At 48.6% G+C, this 22557-nt stretch overlaps 1 protein-coding gene across 1 annotated transcript in view; it reads right to left on the bottom strand.

Moving 5' to 3' along the window:
- Positions 1 to 22557, bottom strand: part of Fat2 (FAT atypical cadherin 2) — a 58580-nt gene that overhangs the window by 12693 nt on the left and 23330 nt on the right. Inside the window, exons 9-18 of the mRNA XM_075992556.1 lie at positions 18094 to 22152; positions 15947 to 16143; positions 12939 to 13092; positions 10807 to 11040; positions 7991 to 8374; positions 7133 to 7347; positions 5857 to 5994; positions 5259 to 5402; positions 4179 to 4376; positions 911 to 1721 (exon numbers count right to left, since the gene is read on the bottom strand). Coding sequence (XP_075848671.1) covers positions 911 to 1721; positions 4179 to 4376; positions 5259 to 5402; positions 5857 to 5994; positions 7133 to 7347; positions 7991 to 8374; positions 10807 to 11040; positions 12939 to 13092; positions 15947 to 16143; positions 18094 to 22152 — 6534 coding nt within the window. The remainder of the gene's footprint in view (positions 1 to 910; positions 1722 to 4178; positions 4377 to 5258; positions 5403 to 5856; positions 5995 to 7132; positions 7348 to 7990; positions 8375 to 10806; positions 11041 to 12938; positions 13093 to 15946; positions 16144 to 18093; positions 22153 to 22557) is intronic.

Here is a 22557-nt window from a genome sequence, read left to right as displayed (position 1 = left end):
GAACTGATGACCCACATGGAGCCTGCACACAGCAGACTCTCTATAGCACTGTCTACTCCCATGTGAGTGACAGCCAGTACCTCACTGGACTTACTGTGGCCAGCCATGGGCTACGCACTATTACTATTACTATAATATTACATATTATTATGTAATTTATTCCCTAAACCAGCTGAAGGGGAGGAGTGTTGTTTATAGATGGGCAGCAGGAGACGGCGGGCTTTACAGACTTTATACCCAAGGACACACCACTAGTAAGCGGTGGGGCTGGGTGTGAACCTATATTGGGTCTACTTTTTAAGCTGATACCAGCAGACTGTGGGGTTGGCAGCGGGGGCATCAGTAACTGACATGTCTGCAGTGGCTATCCTCTGTCAGGCTTTTTCCACGAGTACCTGATATGTTAAACTCAGTCCTTATAATAGCAAAGCCCATAGGCATAGAGAGGTTCAAAGAATTCCCTCCAGTCATCTGGCTGGACAGCGGCAGAGCAAAGATGCGGACTGCGGCAGCCTGATGCCCCAGTCTATGCTTTTAGCTACTGTGTCGTTTGTACTTGACTGTTACTTTCAAAATACCAGAAAGTTGATGGGCAGTGGTGGCGCACGCCTTTAATCCCAGCACTTGGGAGGCAGAGGCAGGTGGATCTCTGTGAATTCGAGGCCAGCCTGGTCTGCAAGAGCTAGTTCCAAGATAGGCTCCAAAGCTGTCTCGAAAAACAAAACAAAACAAAAAATCCAGAAAGTGGAGAGAACTTGGTTAATGTCCCACAACTAAATTTTGGGGCATCACTCCCAATGTTATGCTGACCTATGGCATTTAGTTTGATTATAGCCATGCTTGTGAACCTCTGTGAGAGTTCACATAGAAGCCGGCAGCCAGGGCCCAGCAACACAGCCCCAGGCCTTACCATTGCAGGAGCAGTTCCTCCCCAGGTGGTGTCGTGGTGTCAGGATGCTGAGCCGGGCTGTGCTGTAAGTCGGCCCAATCCTGGGCTCCAGAGACACTGTCTCTCGGCAGGTTTGATCTTGGCAGCTTGGCCCTTGGCATGGCACCACGGGTAGAGCAGACCTCATCTGAATTCCCACCAAGTGTTCCATCTCTTTGGCTGAATGAACTATGGCAGAGGCCAACTCCTCGAGGTCATAGGAGGTTCCGGAATGCCCCTCAAAGACCAGAAGCACATCCACGCCAGCCGTGGCCTCTGCAGGCTGCAGGCTGGCCAGGTGGATGTTGGCTCGTTTGATGTCCAGGACATTGCTGAGGAATCTCTGCAGGTTGCGCCAGTGGTCGCTCACCAGTTCTTCAGGGCTGACTTGATGAAAGCCCAGCCACACGGCTTGCGGAGGAGCCTCCTGCACCATGTGCCATACGTGGACGTGGACCCCAGTGGTGGTGGTGAAGGTCCCGTCACTGACTGTGACGTTGAGGGAGTATCGGCCACGAGGCAGTCCTTGGGAGGCGATAATCTTGCCATCTGATGCACCCACTGAGAAGTACCTGCCCAGGCTTTCCTTTCGCTCCAGGCTGTAGGTCAGTGTGTCCTGTGGGTCTCGGTCTGTGGCATGGAGTTTACCGACCATGCCACCCTGGAATTCCTCCTCTGCCACTGTGATGAAGATCTCCAGTGGAAGTGTGAAGGGTGGGTAGCGGCTCTGCTCTGTCACGTGTACTCTGACCAGTGTGGAAGATGACAAGGGCGGGAGGCCACTATCTGAGGCCTGTGGGTAAGACGAACAGTGTTGGTACCCAGCAGACTGCAGTGTCTCTATGCCCAGCTGAGGCTGTTCCCTCTACCAACCTAGTCTCCCTTCCCCACACCCGCCGAGACGGGTGATGCACACTGCCATGCTTGGAAAAAAAAATCAACTTCAAAGCCCAAGGATGCGCTAGAGATTTTCTTAAGGTTTTGTAGAAAACAGGGAAACAGTAAAACAGCTCAACTTCCCCAAGCCTCATGGGCCCTGAACTTCTTCCTAAATCGCTCCAACCAAACCTCCACGTGTGTGCACATACATGTATGTGCTTATTTGTGTGTGCATGCATGTGCTGACTGAGCCAACTCTCCAGCACAGGCCCATCTTTCCAGGCCTCTTCCCTTCTGAGCCCTCTACCCCCCATCTCCGGCTCAGACCTGGCTAAGTCAGCAGGCACCTCCGAGAGGTCTTCATGCCCCTCCACGGTTGCTACCTCGCTGAAGGAGAGCTGCTCTGGGACTCTCTTTCCTACACATCGGAGCGGGAGTGAGAACTCACTCTCTGGGCCAGATGAATATTTTCTGGGCAGGGCCTCTGCTGTAATCTGGACAGGCAGGGTGAGTGATCAAACATGGCTAGCGGCTCTTGGCTAGCGGCTTGGACGCAGTGAAGAAAACAGACGTGAGAAGATGGTGAGGGGTCTGACTTAGGTCAGGTAAAAGGGATGCCGTCTCTGAAGCCGGGGAGTGTGGCAGGGCCCTCAGGGTGGGCAAGAAGTGGCATGCCAATTAAACAGGAAGGCGCTGGAGCAAATGGGGTGAATGCTGGCTCCACAATGGGCTGAGGAGCACAGGCTGGGGCTCGTGTCACAGTTGTGAAAAGCTCGTGGAGACTTTAAACAAGGGTGGAATGATCTCCTTATATAAGAAAATCGGGGCTGGAGAGACAACGCAGGGCTTAGGGCTTGCTGCTCCTGTGGAGATCCCAAGCTTTGTTCTCAGCACCTACAGTGGGAGGCTCATAACCACCTGCAATTCCAGTTCTAGGGAAGCCAAACAAGTATGTAAACAAATGTAAACACACACACACACACACACACACACACACACACACACACTAGAGTGCCTATTCAACTTGGCTTGCCAAGGCTAGCTTGGAATGTTCTTGGCTGTGGTTCAGTTGTCACCAATGTTTCGTATTTCTGCCCATTCAAAATTCAAATGTTAAACTACAATTCCCATTGCCTATAAGTGGAGCCTTTGGGAAGTAAGAGCAGAGCCGTGGGGCCTTTGTGAAGATGATCAGTGCCTTTAAACAAATAAACAAACAAAAAAAGCCCTTTTTTTTAATTTTACAAGACACGATCTGGCTCTATAACTCAGGTTGGCCTCAGGACTTACAATCCAATCCTCCTGTCTCAGCCTTCCAAGTCATGAAATTATAGGTGTGTACAACTCCTTTGCTTTGTTTTAACACATGGTCTAGACATGTAACCCAGACTGCCCTAGAAATCTGTTTTTGCTCAGATTGATCTCAAAATTCTCCTGCCTCAGCCCGTCCAGTACTAGGTAGGACTACAGGGAAGTAACACTCCTCTGGCTAAAGGAACATCAGTGTCTTTATAAGTAGTTGCCACCGGCTTACTGTCTTCCTGCCATGTTAGAAAGAGGTCCCTCACCAGGGTCTGCTCACAACTTCATTCTGATCTTGGCCTTCAGCCCCCAGAACTGTGAAAGGTCTGATCGTTAGCATGTATCTGTAGCATATATATCTGCTGGAGTAGCCAGTTGAACTAGTCAGCACTTCTGTCACTCAAAAATATCACGGTTTGGACCTCAGCTATGCTTCAATTTCCTTCCTGGCATCACTTCCTTTTTTGATCACGGGTCACTCTAACTCTTACCCAGCTCGAGTCCTTGTCCATCTCACTCTTCCTGCCTGGAATGCTCTCCTGCCCACTGTCCTTCAGGCCCCCTCAGGTCTCCACTCAGATGTCACACATGTGACATATCTGTGTGTACCTTGCCTTGAGTCTCTTGTTACCTTGTTGACTTAAGTCCTAAGGTGTGACTCTCCCATTTATCTACTCAGTGTTTATCTTCATACTCAGAATGGAACGCCCACATGTAAAGGAGCAATCCCCTTCACATTCCATGCTAAGGATGTCCTCGGGCCTCCACATGCATGTACACACATGGATAGTCCAGTACATGTATGCACATACACACACAGACACATACATATACACGAGCACATACAGACACATATACACATGCATATACAGACACACAAATACACACAAACTTACAGATATGCACACACACACAGGATGAGAAAAAGTATTCCTGCAGGGCTCAGTGTGAAGTCCCTAGTCCACTGCCAGGTCCACACACACTCAAACACCACCAGAGTGTCTACCAGCACAGTCCTGTCTCCAAGGCTATCACCGCACACACTAGCTCAGATTCACCCAGCACCCACCTCGATGTGAAGCTGGTACCACTCCTGGGCCCTCCTGTTCAGTCCCGCAGCTGTCACTAGCCATCCATCTGGCGTCACTCGGAACACAGACCCAGTGTTCCCCTTAGTGATCCGGAAGGAGTAAGGGGGCCCATTCTGTGGAGAGTCAGGATCATCCAGGATCAGCTGCAGGACTTTGACGCCAATGGGGGAGTTCTCCTGTGACCGAGAATGACAGGAAGCCAGAGAGTGTTGTAAGTCATGGCCCATCAGGTCCCTCCTTTGTGGTCCCACTTTCCAGGGACCAGTCCTTATTCCTCTGCCCGCAGACTGGGCCTAGGCTGAATGCTGGCCAGGTAGTTTTCCCTCCATGTCCCTGAGCACAGCACCGGGTCTTAGAAGGGCTCTTAAACACTGAGGGTCAACCCCTTATCCTATAGAGGAGGCCAGTGCCTGACCTTACAGCCGACAGACTACAAGTGCTTAGAATCCATGGGTGCATGGTGGCGGCACTTCTATTTTTTAATCGTTAATTTTTTAGATAGAAAACAAAATAATGGGTTTATTTATGATATTATATATATGCACATATGCATGTGAGTGTGTGTGCACACACATATAATTTTATCTTATTTTCAATACACCTCCTTACTACCCTTCTAGTCCTTCCTTCTTCCTCATCTCACTGGTCTTTCTTCTTCCCAAATAGTCTCCTTCCTGCTTTCATTATACGTGTGAATATATATGCACACAAATCTACATATATGTACATAGTTAAAGCTAGATTCACAGTTGAGAGTTAACATGAAGTATGCTGCCTTTCTTCCCCCGTGTACCATCATGTCTGAAATCTCTGAGGTGGACTCTACCCACTTCAACGACTGTGGTGAACCCCAAATAAGACAGGATAACAGTCCTGTAAAAGCCTAACAAGGGGCCCGTTTCTTTTCTGTCCCTTAACCATGGCCCGCTTTGGTTCCCTGTATTCCCTTTAGGGACAGCAGAGGGAAAAAAATCAGTTGGTTGGGTGGACTGATATCCCCGGGAAGCTCCTCTCATTGAGAGGGACACAAGAGGAGGGTAGGTTCAGGATGCCCTTACCTGGACAGCGGTGCTGTAGTTAAGCTGGAAGAACCTGGGTGGGTTGTCATTGACATCAACCACCTCAACAGCCACCTCTGTGTCCTCATGCAACGGGGGCTGCCCGCTGTCTGTGGCTCGGAGCCTCAGAGAATAGCTGGGTGTCTGTGGCAAGATGCACAGCCGGGGAATTAGAGATATAGCTCCTGGTGTCTGTCTCTTGGGGTATTGCCTACTCCGAGGGGCCTCCCATAGCACTAGAGTTCAGGTGTCAGAATAGTATAGATAGAGTGGTTTGCGACCCAGTAGCTCCTCACTATGGGACCCTGGGAAGGGGACTGAGCTGGGGAAGAGGGTAAAGTCAGGTCATGCTTCCTAGAATGGCTGTGGGCATCAAATGGTGAGATTCTCTTAAGGCATCCAGCAAAGGGCCTGAGGCCAGGAACTGATCTCAGTCTATGGTAGCAGTCACTGCATTGATGCCTTGTCAGCCTGCCTCTTGCCTCAGAGTTCACAGAGGAATCACTCTAGGGACTGTCTGGACATCAGGATGGGGTGTGTTTGTCCTTTACCCTCTGGGCCTGCCATAGGGCCACACTTCTGCTTAGCCTGGATTCACCTGTTCCCAGTCCAGTGCCTTGGCCACCTGAAGCTTCCCCTTCTTTGGGTTGATGGTGAAATGTCCAAGCTGGTTCCCTCCGACCAGGCTGTAGGTAATGGCACTATTTACAGGGCCATCGTCATCAGATGCTGATACCTGTAACAGAGGAAAGATTGTAAATTCAGGCACAAGAGTGACCAGAAAGGGATCTTAGCCCTGAGCGCGATGGCGATGTTCCTACCCCAGCCGCTACCACTGAGTCGGTAGTCCCCAACCCAAGAGAATCTCTTGTGATCTCAGTATACCATGGATTCACTTATTGGCCCATTCTCTCCAGGGACAAGGTACACAAGGGCTGGTTCCAGGAGGCCAGAATGTAAGGAACATATAAAATGGTGCACCCTTAGAAAGTGTTGTGGCTGGTGTTGTGGGTGATTCCCATCACGGTGGTCCTCATGGGAGTAGAGTGGACTGACATCCAGGAAGGTTATAAGAGAATTCAGGGAACTCTGATGGATGGGGGAGGGTCTGGGCATAGCAAGAACATCCAGGCAGAGGAAAGGGTATGGCCAAGGAAGTGTGGAGGTGTGTTCAGGAAGGAGTGGTATGGCCAAAGAAATGGAAGGCAAATCCTGGTTTGCATTTAGTGCCCAGGATGCACACGGAGGCAGAAGGAGAGATCAGAAGGAGAGGGAGATGGAGAGGAGTCCTGAAGAACTAAACGTGAATATGTTTCATGGATGGAGGGAGCAACTGTATATTTAGAAGCAAAGAAATATAATGCGGTATGTCCTCTGTTCCTATCTCCCACCCACTGGCTCTTCATGCCCCTCCCTGCATAGACTGCCATAGGCATTGGGAGAACCTCTGGAGTCATCCTCTTTTTGGCTCTTCTGTTGAACATTACCAATCCTGTGCCCCCACTAAATCAGCCTGACACTTATGTGTGGCACAGTTTTCCTGAGGAGTCACAAGTCATGTACTATAGAGCGCTGGCTTATGATAGAGCGCTGACTCATGATAGAGCGCTGACTCGTGATAGAGCGCTGACTCATGATAGAGCGCTGACTCGTGATAGAGCGCTGACTCGTGATAGAGTGCTGGCTTATGATAGAGCGCTGACTCGTGATAGAGCACTGACTCATGATAGAGCGCTGACTCATGATAGAGCGCTGACTCGTGATAGAGCGCTGGCTTATGATCCATGCTTATGATGACTGAGGACCTATAGGGAGTGAAGCAAGAGCCACCCCAGAAACTATACCCCACAAAGAGTGAAGCCAGGGTTCCTTACGGTCAAGATGGCATCACCGACAGCAGCGTTCTCTAAGACCCTCACAGTGTACAAGTCATGGGTGAATCTGGGGTGGTGTTCATTAACATCAGTGACATTAACCACGATGGTGGTCACATCACTGAGGGAGGAAGAGCTCTTCCGGCTGCATTCAATAGACAGGAAGTACTTGGGAGTTGTCTCATAGTCCAGGTTCCCGTTGACATATAGGATGCCTGAGGAGAGAAGAAGTGATGGAGGAGAGGCAGCTGGAACCATAGGGCAGAGTTTTGAGGGGTTGGGAGCTAGGTCCTGTGCATTGAGGTGCCTGGGAGGACTCTGCATGAGATGCAGTGGGGTCCTTCCATGGGTCCCCTTGGGTTTGACTCTGGCTCCATAGCTAGGAGGAGAAAATAGATAGTTTCCATATTCTGCATTTCCTCATGATCATAGTGGAACATTCAGGGGTATCAGGAACTTGGCTGGGCAGAGAGAGGGTGGTTTTAAGATAGGCAGCGAGTCCCACACTACTTGAAAACTTGATTTTAGCAAGTGTTTGGTTCAGGGAAGAAGTGAGGCATGCCAAGCCTCTTGGGCTATGCTGAGACCAGGAAGCTACCAGCTGGGTTGATGGATCATGGAGGATCACGGACAGAGTACTAAGTGAAGCTATGGAGGAGTAATGACCCTCTCAGGTAAGCTAGCTCAGTGTGGAAAAAGGGCCCAGCTTATGGGTCTATGGAGAAATGTGGGCAGTGTATATAAATCAAAGGATCCAGTTGCAGAGGATGGGAAGGCTGTGTGGACGGATGTTCCCTGTACATGAAAAACTAGTATACCCCACTAATGAAGGGTTGAGCAGGCTCCTGCCCATCTCACCTGTGTGAGCATCCAGTCGGAACTTGCCCTGCTCATTCCCACCCGTGATGCGGTAACCAGTCTTCTCTGAGCCCGGGCGTGTGAGGGTAGCCAGCTGCAGTATCTCCGTGTCTACCACAGCATCCTCTGGCACCTGCGTGCTGTGCTCCGCATTCAGGAAGATGGGAAGGTAGTCTTCCAGGCCCACCACGGAGACTGTGACAGTGCCCAAGGTGGAGAGTGGTATTGGGATGCCTAGGTCTGAGGCCTGGACTGTGAGCTCCAGAGCTGAGTTTGATCTGACCTGCAGAGGCTTCTCCAGACGAATCACCCCTGAAGTGGCATCAATGGAGAACTGGCCATCAGCAGAGTCTGTCAGTGAGTACATCACCTGGGCATTGGTACCTGTGGAGACCAGGGCTGAGAGTTACAATGAAGATACCCAAGGCAGGACTTTGGAGAGGCTCCTAAAAGCTAGTGTGCCCAGGGCATGTCAAGAGTGAGAATCTCAGTCAGCAGCTCCAAGCCCTCACCAAACTAACTAACTAACTAACTAACTAACTAACTAACTAAATAAATAAATAAATAAATTTTTAAAAAATTAAAAAAAATCTTGGGAGGATGATAGCTTATTCATAAACTAGTTGGCAACTTTCTGTGAGCCTATAATTAATAAAAAGTTAAGAAAACAGGGCTGGATGGGTGGCTTGTTTGACAAAGTGCTTGTCACCCTAGTGTGAGGACCTGAGTTTGATCCCCGGAATGCATGCAAAAAAAGCAAGCATGGTGAGGCGTGCCTTGATCCTAGCACCAGGAAGGAAGAGACTGACGGATCTCTGGGGCCTGCTGGAGAGTCACCCTAGTCTAACTGACTAACTCCATGCCAATGAAGGGCCACTGTATCCAGAAACAAAGTGGATGGCACACAGGGCATGAGGCCTGATGTTGACTTCCAACCTCCACACATACATGCACACATGTGAACATGTACCCATGCATACATGTCCACCTCCATCATGAACATGGGTGAAAGTTTCTCAGCTCCGGCTTCTCTGTCTTTGGATTGACAGCTCACCCTCCCTAGAATACGCTCTCTTGCCTCCTGCAATGCCAAGCTAAGATCTAGGATGTGTTCAGTTTACATTGCTGGAGGAGTATGATTCCGCTTTTATCGCTATCATCTTAACTGGCTACTGGGACCGTTAGGGCATGTTTTAGCCTACCCAGATTATCAATGATAAAATTTGACTTAGAAAAATGGACCAAATTAGGATGTTTCAGGATGGCAGATACTATAACTGGTCCAGTGTAGGACAAAAACACAATGATGGATCGAATTCACTGTGTGCCTTGGTTTAAACGTGACCTTCACCGTTCATGTATCGAAAACTCGGTCCCTAATTCATGTGTGGATGATGTCGGGAAGTCACTGAGACTAGATGAGGTCATAAAGGTGTGGCTACCATGATGGCATTAGTGGCTTCACAAGAAGCAGAAGACCAAGCCAAGATACCACAGTTGTCTCTGGTCTCCCTGCAATGCCTTCTGTTGTATTGTCATATAACTGAAAACCCTCCCCAGATGCTGGTACCGCATTCTTGGACTTTCCAACCTCTATAACTGTAAGTCAGACAAACTTCTATTTTCTTTTTTGGTGTGTGCATATTTCTGTGTGTGCAGGGGTGCATACAGGTATGTGCACGTGCATATGGAAGCTAGACATCATCTTAAGCTGTCATTTCTCAGAAGCCATCTTTTCTGAGACAGGGTCTCCCACTGGTGTGGGATTCACTTATTCAGCTAGGCCAGTTGCCCAGCAAATCCCAAATATCCTCCTGTCTCCCCCTGCCCAGCACTGGGATTACAAGTATCTCTCTAGCCCTGAACCACCTAGTCCATGGTATTCAAAGACATCAATCAAAAGCACACTAGAAGACCTTGCAGATATCACATGGCAAAGAACGAAAACAAAGTTATTGAAATAAAAATGTAGACTCTTAGGGCTGAGGATACAGCTCAGTGGCTGTGGTTTGAGTGTGAACTGTGCTCCCATAGGTTCACGTGTTTGAACACTTGGTACCCAGCGTGTGAAGCTTTGAAAGCTTTGAAAGACTGTATAACCTTTAGGTGGTAGAGTTCACTAGAGGAAGTAGGTCATTGAAGGCAAAACTTGAGGCTTGATAACTGGGCCCTACTTCCTGTCTGCTCTCTGCTTTCTGAATGTGGACACAGTATGACAAGCCACCTCATGTCCTATGGCCAGGGTGGACCTATTTCTGCTCAAATCATCAAAGTGAACTCTCGCTTCCTGAAGCTGTTTTTGTCAGGTAATTTTGTCACAGCAGCAGAAAAGGTACTGATACAGTGGTAGGCAGCTTGCTTAGCATACCTAAAATAAAGGAAAATTGTGTAAACAGTTCAACTTTACTGTTTGATTAAAGGACTTTAATAAGTATAATGGACTCGGCTCAAAGTTTCTTTCTTATGTAAATTAATGAATTGAAGAATTGGCTTGCAGATTTCTGATTAACTATATTCAAAATGACCTTGAGAAAATAGTGCTTTTGGGCGTTGGTGGTAACAGGAAGGTTCTGAGGATCTAAGTGGCAGAAGGGAAACTGTCTGTAATCCTTTGTGCCTGTCTCAGATGCCACTCAAGCCACTTGCCACAGTTCCAGGTGTGTAGCTGTCTACAGATCTTTTCCACCCTGGAGTAGTCACAGACTCGTCAAGGGGTCTTAGTCTATGCCCTTCCCAGAGGACACAGAGAATGCTTCCACTTAGATGGACCCAACGGCTCCATAGTGCAGGTGGCCACCAGTCCTTCACATACTTACCCTGGTCAGGGTCCCGGGCAAAGACTACAGCCACCGGGGTCTTAACTGTGGTGTTGTCAAAGACAGCCACTGTGCAGTGGCTGGGGAAGAACCTTGGGGCATTGTCATTCACATCCTCAATGTGGAGAGTCACATCTGCCTGGCATGATTGGCCGCCTCCATCTGTTGCCTTAGCAACCAGGCTGTATATATCTTTCTTTTCCCGGTCCAGGGCTGTGAATGTGGTCAGCTCTCCTGCCAGGAGAAATGACAGAGGTTGAGCGCCATCTAGAGGACACACATGCACATTACAGTGACGGTCCTAGCCACAGGTTCTAGCACAGCAGAGTGAAGCTGGTCTGTGTTCATGCTGCAGGGAAGAAGCCCTAGCACCCACAATCTAATTCTCCCACAATACTCCACGACCATCATCACCGATCTAAGGCCACCAGAAATAAGATACAAAGAAGCACATTTTGAGAGGCCAATTAGGCAACTTTAGAACATAGAAAATGTTCTAAAAAATTTGGCCCAAATTTTCATTTGTGTTAGGTATGGTGGTGCACACCTTTAGTTCCAGCACTCAGGAGTCAGGACAGCCAGGACTACACAGAGAAGCCCTTTCTTGGGAAACAAAAACAAAATTTTACTTGTAGAAATGAATTTGTGTGTGTGTGTGTGTGTGTGTGTGTGTGTGTGTGTGTATAAAACAGAATAATTAACCCAATGCTAAAAATATATGATGTATATGTGCGTGTGGTGGCACATGCTTTTAATCCTAGAGATAGGCAGATCTCTGTGAGTTAGAGTCCAGCATGATCTGAACAGTGAATTCCAGGACAGTTGTAACTTTTCTAAGACACTCTCTCAAAAAAACAAAAAGCAAATACATGTGTAAAGATGTCCTCTGAGGTATTGTTTATAATAGTGGCATATTTAAATCACCGTATGTGCTTTTCAAATAGAAATTGATTAATATGTTATGGTTTAGCCATACAGTAAAGCAGTATGTGATGGTTAGTTTTAATTGTCAGTTTGACACAACCTGGAATCACGGTTGAGAAGAGCATCTCAATGAGGGGCTGTCCACATAGGTTTACCTATGGGAGTGTCTGTGAGGGATTGTCCTAAGTTAACGGACGTGGGAAGACCGAGCCTACTGTGGGAGGCACCATTCCCTAGGCAGGGCTCCTGAACTACATAAGAGAGTAGGGAAAGCCAGCTGAGCACAAATGATCGTGCATGCAAACAGTTCTTGTTGCTTTTGACTGTAGATGTGCTGTGACTAGCTATTTGAAGCTCCCACAATAACGGACTGTAATATGGGATTGCGAGCTGAAATAATAAACCCTGCCTCCCTTAAGTTTCTTGGTGTTGGGTATTTTATCACAGCAACAGAAACGAAACAGATGTAGTATGTAACCAGGAATGACTGAAGACAACTTTACAGTCTTCCTTGCAAACCCCGGCAGGCTGTCACCAAGGGGAGAACATCAGAGGAACAGTGGCAGAGAGATTGGGGAGGTGCGTGGGAAGGCCGGCCGGCTGCACACCGAGTGGGCTTTGGTGAGGCCTTATTGTGTGAGCTTTCTGACTCCTGCAGTATCCTGCGGGATACCTGCGGTGGTTTTTAACCTGTAAATGAGCATGCATCATTTACATAGTCTGAAAAAACACCCAGTTGGTTTTTCTTTCAAGTCCTCATGGGCAGTGCTGCAGCTGAGCAAACAGCGGCCGCAGAAGACAAGCTTCCCGAATCACTTAACATGCTGGGCAGGGGGCAGGAAGCACAATGTGATCTCTGATCCACCCAGACGGCTTCCTGGGACAAGGCTCTCTCTGTCACCTCCCACCCTCCCACCACCTACCCCTCCCTGCTCAGGAATCTCTGAGTCATCTTTGGAGCTATGGAACCAGCTGCCAATCCTCTGCCTGGCTGCCACCAGCCACCTGTTTCCAACAGCAGCAGGACAGTAATCACCTTTCCCTCTGGATGATAAAAAGCTAAATGTGAACTTATCCATCCTTTCCTTATGTCCCCAGTTGCTGGTATCTGCGGGTGGGTGGGCAGGTGGGTGAGTGAATTTCTGCTTTGGAGCCTACCATGGCCCAGGCACAGAGTCTTGGCTTCATTCCGCGTCTCTAAGGCTTACCTGTGTGAGGGTCCAGCTTGAATTCCTGGGCCCCGGGTCCATGCAGAGAGTATGTGATCTGAGCATTGGTGTCCATGTCTGCATCGATGGCAGAAACTTTCAAGATGAAGTGTCCAGGAGTGACGTCTTCACGGACTCTGCCAGTGTAGAGAAGCTGAGGACAGAAAGGTTGGCATGAGGCATCTGAAGCGTTAGATCCAGAGGTGAGGAGTGAGGGAAGGAGGTGGGCAGAGAGATGACTCAAGTGAAAACAAACAGAGTCGGGGGAGACAGAGAAGGAAGCAATGAGGGAAAGTGAGGTGGGGTCACATAGAGACACCAGGCGGAGGGGATCGTTGTGTAATCCCAGTACTGAGGAAGCAGAGACAGTAGGGTCAGGAGTTCAAGTTCATTTTTTGACTTCATAGTGGATTTAAGGCCAGCCTGGGTTATATGACTCCGTGATTTGTTTGTTTGTTTTAAAGTGATATACAAGGAAAATGGAGATTTAAAAGCCAGAGGCCTGAAAAAATGTCTCAGTGGGCAATGGGACTGCCGTACAATCCTAAAACCTGAGCTTTGTCCCTGGAGCCCATATGAAGGCGAAAGGAGAGAACTGGCTCACAAAGCTGCCTTCTGGCCTCCACATGAGCATTCTCCTACCTGCCCCCACATCAGACACACAAACACAATGATAATGTCATTATTTTTAAATAATGTCGTTATTTTTAAAGCTAGAAGAGAGAGCTGAGACAATGGCTCAGTGGGTAAAGTACCTGTCACAAAGCAGAAGATCTGAATTGGAGCCCGAGAACCAACATAAAAAGTAGAAAGGAGAACTCCTGCAGTCTTAGCACTGGGGAGGGGCGTTAGAAGTAGGTAGATCCCTGAGGGTCGTTGGCCCTAAGCTGTGTAGCTTGGTTGAATCAATGAAATTCAGGTTCACTGAGAGAACTTGTCTCCAAAAATAAAGGTGGAAACCGATCAAGGAAAGACACCCAACAATATTGATCTCTGGCCCTTACACACATACACACACCAAACAAACAAACAATAATAGCAACAAAAACTTAATAAGAAGTCAGAATATGGCCTACAAGCAGCCACCATTGCGAAGTCAGTGCCCAGGGCCGGAAGGACCCACCACAGCCCACTTGGAGGGGTCATGGGTCATCAGAGAGGAGGGATGGCTGAGGCAGGTCTGGCAGTCGATGATGCAGAATCTCAAGTCAAGCTCTAGCAACCTCCATTCCTGCCTCTGTTGTGATCCCAGGCTGCCAAGTTCACCTACCTGCTCATATTCCCAGGACAGACCACTGGTCTTTAAGGTGGACCTCAGTGGCTCTACCACTGCCTCGCCCTTCCCTCCATCCCCTGCAGAACACACAGTGGCTGGGAACTGGGAAACAACTGGAGCCCCTGAGAACTTGGTGTCTGCTTGGCATCCTCCTTTGCACCACTCGGGATGCAGGTGAGCAGGGGCTCTGGGCATTCTCTGAATGGACATATCGTGCCCACCTGGACTGTGTGGGACCAGTTTTCAGTTCTCCCTCCCTTGGCTTTGATGACATTATGGGCCACCAGGGTAAGGCTAGGCTGAGCCTGACCCTAGCCTCTTCCAGCACAGAAGAAGAGGGAGGTCCTAAGCATGATCAAATGGGAAAGAGAAAACAATGGCCACCTTTCTCCCCAAGAAAGAAGCTGTCTTTTTGAGACCACTCAACATACGCCCATATGGGATCCCGGCTTACAAATCTCTCAGGCTCTCTTCTACTGTATTTTATGTGACAGAAGAGAGGAAAGAAGGAAAAGCGACAGGGTATACACATTCATGTCTGCTGCATGGCGCTATATGTGCGTTTGCGGGCACAAGCAAGTAGAAGAGTGCATGCATGCAAGTATATGCATGGGTATAGTTGCATGAAATACATATGTACACATTTGCAAATATGTTGAGCAAATGCGGGAGCTAGGTAGGTATGTGCTTATGTGGACATGAGTTCATTTGTGCAGGCATTTGTCGGTGTGTGGAGGAGTTGTGGCTGACCAGCTGTGCAGATGTGTATCTGTATGTATAAGTGTGCACTGATGTGTGTATTGGCTAGATTTTCACTAGCCACAAATCATTCGAAGTTGAGATGTTATAAAATTAAAATTTTTAGTTTTGGAAATTCTCTTGAAAGTTAAAAACTAGTTATTGTTTTAAAAAAATAGACATAGCCGGGCAGTGGTGGCACACGCCTTTAATCCCAGCACTTGGGAGGCAGAGGCAGGCGGATCTCTGTGAGTTCGAGACCAGCCTGGTCTACAAGAGCTAGTTCCAGGACAGGCTCCAAAACCTCGGAGAAACCCTATCTCGAAAAAACCAAAAATAAAGTAAAATAAAAACTAGACATAAAGGGAAAATCTCTGGCTGTTTTATTGCATTGATTTGTATGTGCATACATATGTATATTCATGTGTGTGCCATAGCTTATATAGAGAGGTCAAAAGACAAGTTTCATGAGTTGGTTCTCTCCCTGCACCATGTGGGTCCTGGGGATCAAACTTAGGTTGTCAAGCTTGGTGACAGGAAGATGTATTGTCACTCCACCTCTGGGTTTGTGTTGCACAAAAGTGGCCTTTGTATGATATGTTTGATTCGCACCATGATTCCTGAAGAGTTTGCTGTATTGATATGGCTAGAAGCAAGGAGTTGCCCAAAGTGGTTGCTGCCTATGGACACCAGCCTAAGGTCTGCTCAGAAGATGCCAAGGCAGGCATGGACAGGGATAGCCAATGAGGGCTTGTACTCCATGTGTGTGTGTGTGGTGGGGTGGGGGGGTTTCAAGACAGTACTTCACTGTGTAGCCCTGTCTGTCCTCGAACTCACTCTGTAGACCAATCTGGCCTCAAACCCACAGATCCACCTGCCTCTGCCTCCTGAATCCTGGGATTAAAGCTGTGAACTGCACCATCAGCAAGACTTTGTCTCTATTCTCCCAACCTTCCTTGTCTCTACCTCCCCTGACAACATTCCCAGGGCTCACCTGTGAGCACTGTGGGCTGTTATCATTGATGTCCAGAACGAAGACCTCTACAGGGACTGAAGTCTGGAACTTGCCATCTGACGCTGTGATTCTGAGTAGATACTTGGCTATGTGCTCTCGGTCCAGAGTCTTCTTTGAGGAGATCCTCCATTCATCCCCAACTTGACTGATGCCAAACTGACCCAAGGGGTCTCCCTCTAAAAAGAAGGGGTGCAGTTATCAGGTACTGAGAACAGGGATGAACTGGGCTCTGTGTCCTAGATGGTTGCACCCCTGAGTCTTCTTTCGGAATTGCTGGGGAAGGCAGAATTTTCATCCCTGAATCAGGGACCCACAATTCTACACCGAGTCTGTTTTGCTAAGTTAGAAAGCTTCTCCTAACTTTAAGGGTGTCCTGTGAAGTGAGATGGCTTCTACAGGAAGCACCAGTACAAATGTGGCTGGTAGGGGAAACAAGGCTTTTATTCCTTGTGATCAGGAAAGCATTATGGGAAGTCCGAGGGAGGCAAATTTCAGTCTGTACAAGAACTATCTAGGCTCTACTGCGATGCTGCAGCCCACTGGGCAAAGATTTCAATGATGCTAACTCTAGGGTTTAATACACAGCTAAAGGCACACACCAAATGGAGGGCGTAGGATCATCTCCCAACACGGGTGTGGAAAGATGGAATCTCCCTCAGAGTCTAAGATCTCCCTGTGATTCTGCTTTTATAAGAGCCCACTGTCTGTTGTTATTCTTTTACTCTGGGGTTTTAAGACTTTGATGTTTGTCAGTGTCTGATGTCACAAGATCCTAGCGGTCTTTTTCCCCCCAAGTGGTTCTGATCCTGTCTGTCTCAGGAAATCTGGGGTTCTTGGTTGGAACTTCAGACTCAACAATGCTCCCCTAAACAGCTGTATTGGCAGAATGAACCATGTTTATGGACCGGGCGTGGGGGGGAGCATGGTGCTGAGAAAGAGAAGAAAAGGACATTCTGTGAAGGTTCGTCTCCGTTTTCATCTTGGCTGGGTTTAGAGGCACCCAAGGGATGACCCTCTGTGAGTATCTGTGAGAGCATTTCCAGAGAGGTTTAACTGGAGAGGAGAAACCCACCCTGAATGTGGGCAGCACCAGCCTGTGGACTGGGGGGCAAAAATTGAGTTAAAAAAAAAGAGTGTAAGCAGAGCCCCAGCATTCATCTCTCTGGATGCAGAGTGACCAGCCGCCTCACACACCTGTTCTCATGGCTTCCTGCCACTGTGACCAGCCGCCTCACACACCTGGTCTCATGGCTTCCTGCCACTGTGGATTGCAGCCCTTTCTAAGCTGCGAACCAAACAAGCCTTTCCTTACTCCTATTGCTTTGACCACATATTTTTGTCATAGCAGTGAGGGATATGACTAACACTCTTAGTGAAGAGCCCTCTCTCATGCTTGTCCTTGGTATGACACAATTCCACAAAGGCGGGCAGTTGCCAGAATTTTTATGAGTCACAATTACTGGGGACCTTGACATCTAACAGTGATGTGGAGTTTGAACGAGAATGGCCCCTTAGGCTCACAGACTTGGACGCTTAGTCAGGGAGCAGAAATGTTTGGGGAGGACTAGGAGTCATGGCTTTGCTGGAAGTGCTGGGTTACTAGGGGTGGGCTTTGAGGTTTCAATAGCCCACACCAGGCCCAGTCTCCCACTGCTGGATACCTGCAGGAAGCAAAGCTCTCAGTTTCTGCTTCAGTGCCATGCCTGTCTGCTTCCTTCCATGGTGATCATGACTAACCCTCTAAAACTGCAAGCCAGCCCCCAATTAAATGTGTTCTTTTATAAGAAGTCACCTTGGCTGTGCTGTCTCTTCACAGAAAGAGAATAGTGACTAAGACAAGTAGGTATAGTATGATCCTTTGATCCCATCTCCTCACCTGAAGGAATAATGATCACCTCTTTGCAAACTACTTTCTAATTCATGGGTGACTTTAGGAGTTTCCCACAGTTGGGTTTTCCCAGTATCTCTGCAGAGTGGGTGAAAACTGGCATTGCCACGTCTCTGAATGGGACCATGGATAGCCTAGGGGAACAAGTGACTAAAAAGTGTCATCTTCATCTCAGAGTGCCTCCTGCTAGGCTTTCTCAGTGTACCCCAAAGCCCCAAAGAATGCTAGGCATTCTTACCTGTGATGTAGCAGGTCACCTGCCGGTTCTGCTCCGAGATGTCAGCATCCAAAGTTTTCAGAGTGGCCACAAGCTCACCAGGCTCGCTGTTCTCCACCACAGAGCCTCTATAGTCTTCAAAAGCAAACCGAGGGGGGTTGTCGTTCTCGTCCGTGATGGATACCTCGACCAGGGCTTGAGAAGACAGCTGGATGGTCTGTCCATGGTCAAAGGCCACCACATGGAAACGATAAGTCTGTTGAGTCTCACAGTCGAGTTCCTGGAGTGTGGTGATCCAGCCACTCTCACTGTCAACAGCAAAGAGTTCATGGATACTGCTCCCAGGCTCCACAGACAGTCTGTAGCTCACCTGTCCATCACTCCCAGTGTCCTGGTCATTGGCAGTCACCTGGATGACTGTGGTTCCTCCTGGCATATTCTCAGTGAGGAAAGCCTTATATGGATCAGCCTCGAATACAGGCCTATTGTCATTGACATCTTCCACTTGAATGTTGACAGAGACCAATGAAACCAAGTCAGTATCCTCATGAGGGCAATGCGCCATCAGGTCAATCTGATACCATTTAGTAGACTCGTGGTCCATGGCCTTCCTCACCTTCAGGACGCCCGTGTCTTGGTCCAAGGAGAAGACACCATCCCTGTTGCTCTCTGGAGTGGTACCCTGAACCAGACTGTAGATGACTGGATCTTGAGCAGCTACGGCTTTCACAAACCCAATTTCAGAACCTTCTGGAAGATCTTCAGATGCAGAGAAAGTATACAGAGGTTCAGAAAACTTGGGCAAAGGAACTTCATTAGGAACCACTTGCAGTCGTACTGGTACCAGAGAGTCCCAGTGCGGAGGGCCACCATCCTGGGCTTTGATGTTGAAGTCAACAGCCCTGTTTTCCAACCCCACCAGGCTCTCCTTCACCTTGACCACACCAGTGGTGGGATTGACTTCAATGATCTCATCAGCCAGGTCCTCAGCCGAGTCTACTGAATAGGTGACATCTGCATTCCGACCTTCATCTGCATCATAAGCCAGTACTTGGATGACAGGGGAGTCTCTGCTGACATTGGATGGGATGGACACGGTGTACCCAGATGCTTTGAATTGTGGGGCATTATCATTTTCATCAGTGAGGATGATTTTCACAGTGCAGAAGGCCACTTTCCCCCCTCCATCCCTTGCCATAACCTTAATAGCAATCACCCTTTCGGTTGAATTTTCCCGGTCCAGTTTCTGTAGAGTGGTGATCTGACCGCGGGGATTTATGAAGAACCTTTCCCCTGCTAGCTTATTGATGATGGTGTAGTCCACTGTACCGTACGGACCACTGTCTTTGTCTATGGCCAGCAACTCAATCACCTTTGTCCCCACTCTTGCATTCTCAGCTAATTCGGCTTCATAGACATGTTGCTGGAACTCGGGGCTATACTTGTTGGCATTGGTGGTGTTGATATATACCGGCACAGTTGCTCGGAAGACCCCATCAGAAGCCCCTACCCTCAAGTTGTAAGATGAGCCCAGCTGCTTTTTGCAAAGGTTGAACATAGAAATGATTCCTGATGAGCTATTGATGGAGAAATGTCGGTCCTGGTTACCAGAAAGAATCAGGTACTCCAGGCGGGAGGTGTCCCCCACATCAGGGTCAAGGGCTTGAACTTTTAGAACCAAATGGCCACAGGTGGCTAGCTCACTGACGTTGGCTTCATACTGAGGTTCTCTGAACTCTGGGGGGTTGTCATTGATGTCAGACACGTTGACGACCACAAGGGTTTCGCCGGTGAGGGGGGGATCGCCTCTATCCATAGCCCTGACTTTCACGTGAAAGTGCTGTTGGGCTTCATAGTCCAGCTCTCGCATGGTGAACATCTCCCCCGTGCTCCCATTGATCTGGAAGAACTTAGAGACATCTGAGCCATCCTCCACAATCTGATAGGAGACATCCTGGTTCTGTCCCGAGTCTTGGTCAGAAGCCAACAGTTGGATCACGGGGGTCTGAGCAGGTAAACCCTCAGAGACCGAAGTGGTATATACCATTTGGGGAAAAGTAGGAGGGTTGTCATTGATGTCCTCAACTAAGACTTCTACTGTGGCTTCAGAAAAGGACCCCAGAGCCGTGTCTGTGGCTCTTACTGTGAACACATGTTTGTTCTTAGATTCATAGTCCAGAGGTCCTGTCACCATAAGGACACCAGTCTTAAAGTCCGTGGTAAATAGCATCAAAGGCTCTTCCTCAACGATGTTGTAGATGAGCCGCAGTCCCTCCGGACTCCGGGCCTGTGTGTGGAGAATCGGGGTGTAGAGGGTAATATTTTCAGGGACTTTGACTCTGTAGTAAGGACTCTGAAACAATGGGTTGGATTTATTTCTGACGGTGACATGCACCTCTACCTCAGTTTGGAGGGGTGGGGTACCTGCATCCCGAGCAATGACTTTGAGGTGATACTTATTCAAAGCTTGATAATCAAAGGGCTTCTTAAGCGATATGTCCCCAACATAGGGGTCAATCCGGAAATAGGCATAATCTTCTGCAAACCCATATGTGACTGTCCCATTGGCTCCCAAATCCTTATCAGTGGCAGATACCTGAAAGAGGACATCCCCGGGTTCGGTGCCATCTTGGATGACTGTGTAATAGGGCAGATGCTGAAACTCAGGGGCGTTGTCATTGACATCCTCAACAGAGACCCTAACTAGAGCCTGAGCCACTCGCTGCGGGACCCGGTTGTCCCTCACTTCCACTACCACTTCATGAGTATCCTGCTGCTCCCTATCAAATGTCACTCCTCTGGTTTGCAGCACACCTGCAGACTTGACCACATGAAATAAGTCTGTGCCGTTCAAGAGGAAGTAGGAAAGGGTGTCATTCAAATGGTTTCCATGGACACCAAGAATCACCAGTGCCTTTCTGTGTGCTATATTCTCCTTCACTCTTGCCCTGTATATATCCTGATCAAACTGCAAGCTTTTGTCAAGGACTTGGGTCAACGATATTTTTACCAGTGCAGTGTCTTGATACAGACCATCAGAAGCCTTGATGGTGAGTTTCCGGGAAAATCCCAGAACAGCAGGATTAACCACAGTTATTTGGCCTGTCAGGGGGTGAATGGCAACAGCTTCATCCATGTCGCCAGTTTTAATGCTGTAGGTGACTTCTGAGTCATCGTCCTTGGCCTGCACCGTGAGAAGCTTCATGCCAGGGTGGACAGGTCCCACAACCGCCACTTCGTATATCTGCTCTGAGAACCTGGGGGGAGAGTCATTCGCGTCTCGGACATGGATGGTGACCTTGGCAGGCCTGGGTGCAAATAAGATGGGCGTTCCTTGGTCATGAACATAGATGTTGAACTGGAACAAGGGCGTGGTCTCGTAATCCAGCTCTGAAGTGATGGTTAGGGTTCCCATACTAGGGTCAACTTTGAAAAACTTTAAAACTTCTGGCTCCAAGATTTTATAGACCAACAAGGAATTGGCTTCCTGGTCACTGTCAGAGGCACGGATCACTAAGGGGCTGTTGTCTTCATCCAGGATCATACTGTGTGGAGGAGCTGCTTCACTGATGTGGCCCACAAAGGTTGACTTTAGGAATGCAGGAGCGTTGTCGTTCTCATCGATGATGTAGACAAGAGCCACCACATCCTTGAACATACCAGCTGTGTTGCTGCCTCGGATCTTCAGTTGGTAGGATGACATTTTCTCATGGTCTAAGCGCTTCTTGGTGGAGATGAGGCCGGAATAGGAGTTCATGGCAAACACACCACCCTTGTTCCCCTCTCTTAACTCATAGGTGACTTCAGAGGAGCTTGTGGCAGAGATGAGGAGGATCGGGGAACCAACAGGGACCGATTCTGAGATCTCTATGAAATACTCATCTTTTGAAAAGATGGGAGCGCTGTTGTCGGAGGGGTGGACTTGAATGACCACCACAGCCAGGTCATGCCGCTGGGGGGAGCCTTGATCTTCTGCCTTCACAGTTAACGTATACCTTGTGTGGAGGACATGATCCAGTCTCTGGGCTACTGTGATGGTGCCTAGGAAGGCGTCAATGTCGAAGAAACCTTCACTGTTCCCTGAAACAGAGAATAGGACAAACTGAAGTCTGCCACACTCTCAAGAGACACCAGCTAGGCTTCTTATGCCAGTCATGAGGCCATGGCACCAAACAGAACAGGACAAAATCTGCATCTAGTCACCCTGGATTTAGTATATCATATATAGAGTAAATGCACACTACACAGTTCTGAAGGCCTCCACCGTAGTTGCTTTCTAAACAGAAGTGTCAAGGATTAGAAAGTCTCTGGGATACAACTTGAAGGACAAACCGAAGCTATCATCAATAAGGCTTTGGAGCCAAGGAAGGGGTCTTACGCTTTGTTAGTGCTTCACCCTGAATTTCACTGATGTCTCTTGTAGGAAGAGCTTCATATGGGAAACCGTTTAAAGACATCCTTTGAATTGCTTTCAATAGCTCTGCT

Source organism: Microtus pennsylvanicus, chromosome 11 (assembly GCF_037038515.1).
Source record: "Microtus pennsylvanicus isolate mMicPen1 chromosome 11, mMicPen1.hap1, whole genome shotgun sequence".
NCBI lineage: Eukaryota > Metazoa > Chordata > Mammalia > Rodentia > Cricetidae > Microtus > Microtus pennsylvanicus.
This window is presented reverse-complemented; position numbering and strand designations above follow the sequence as displayed.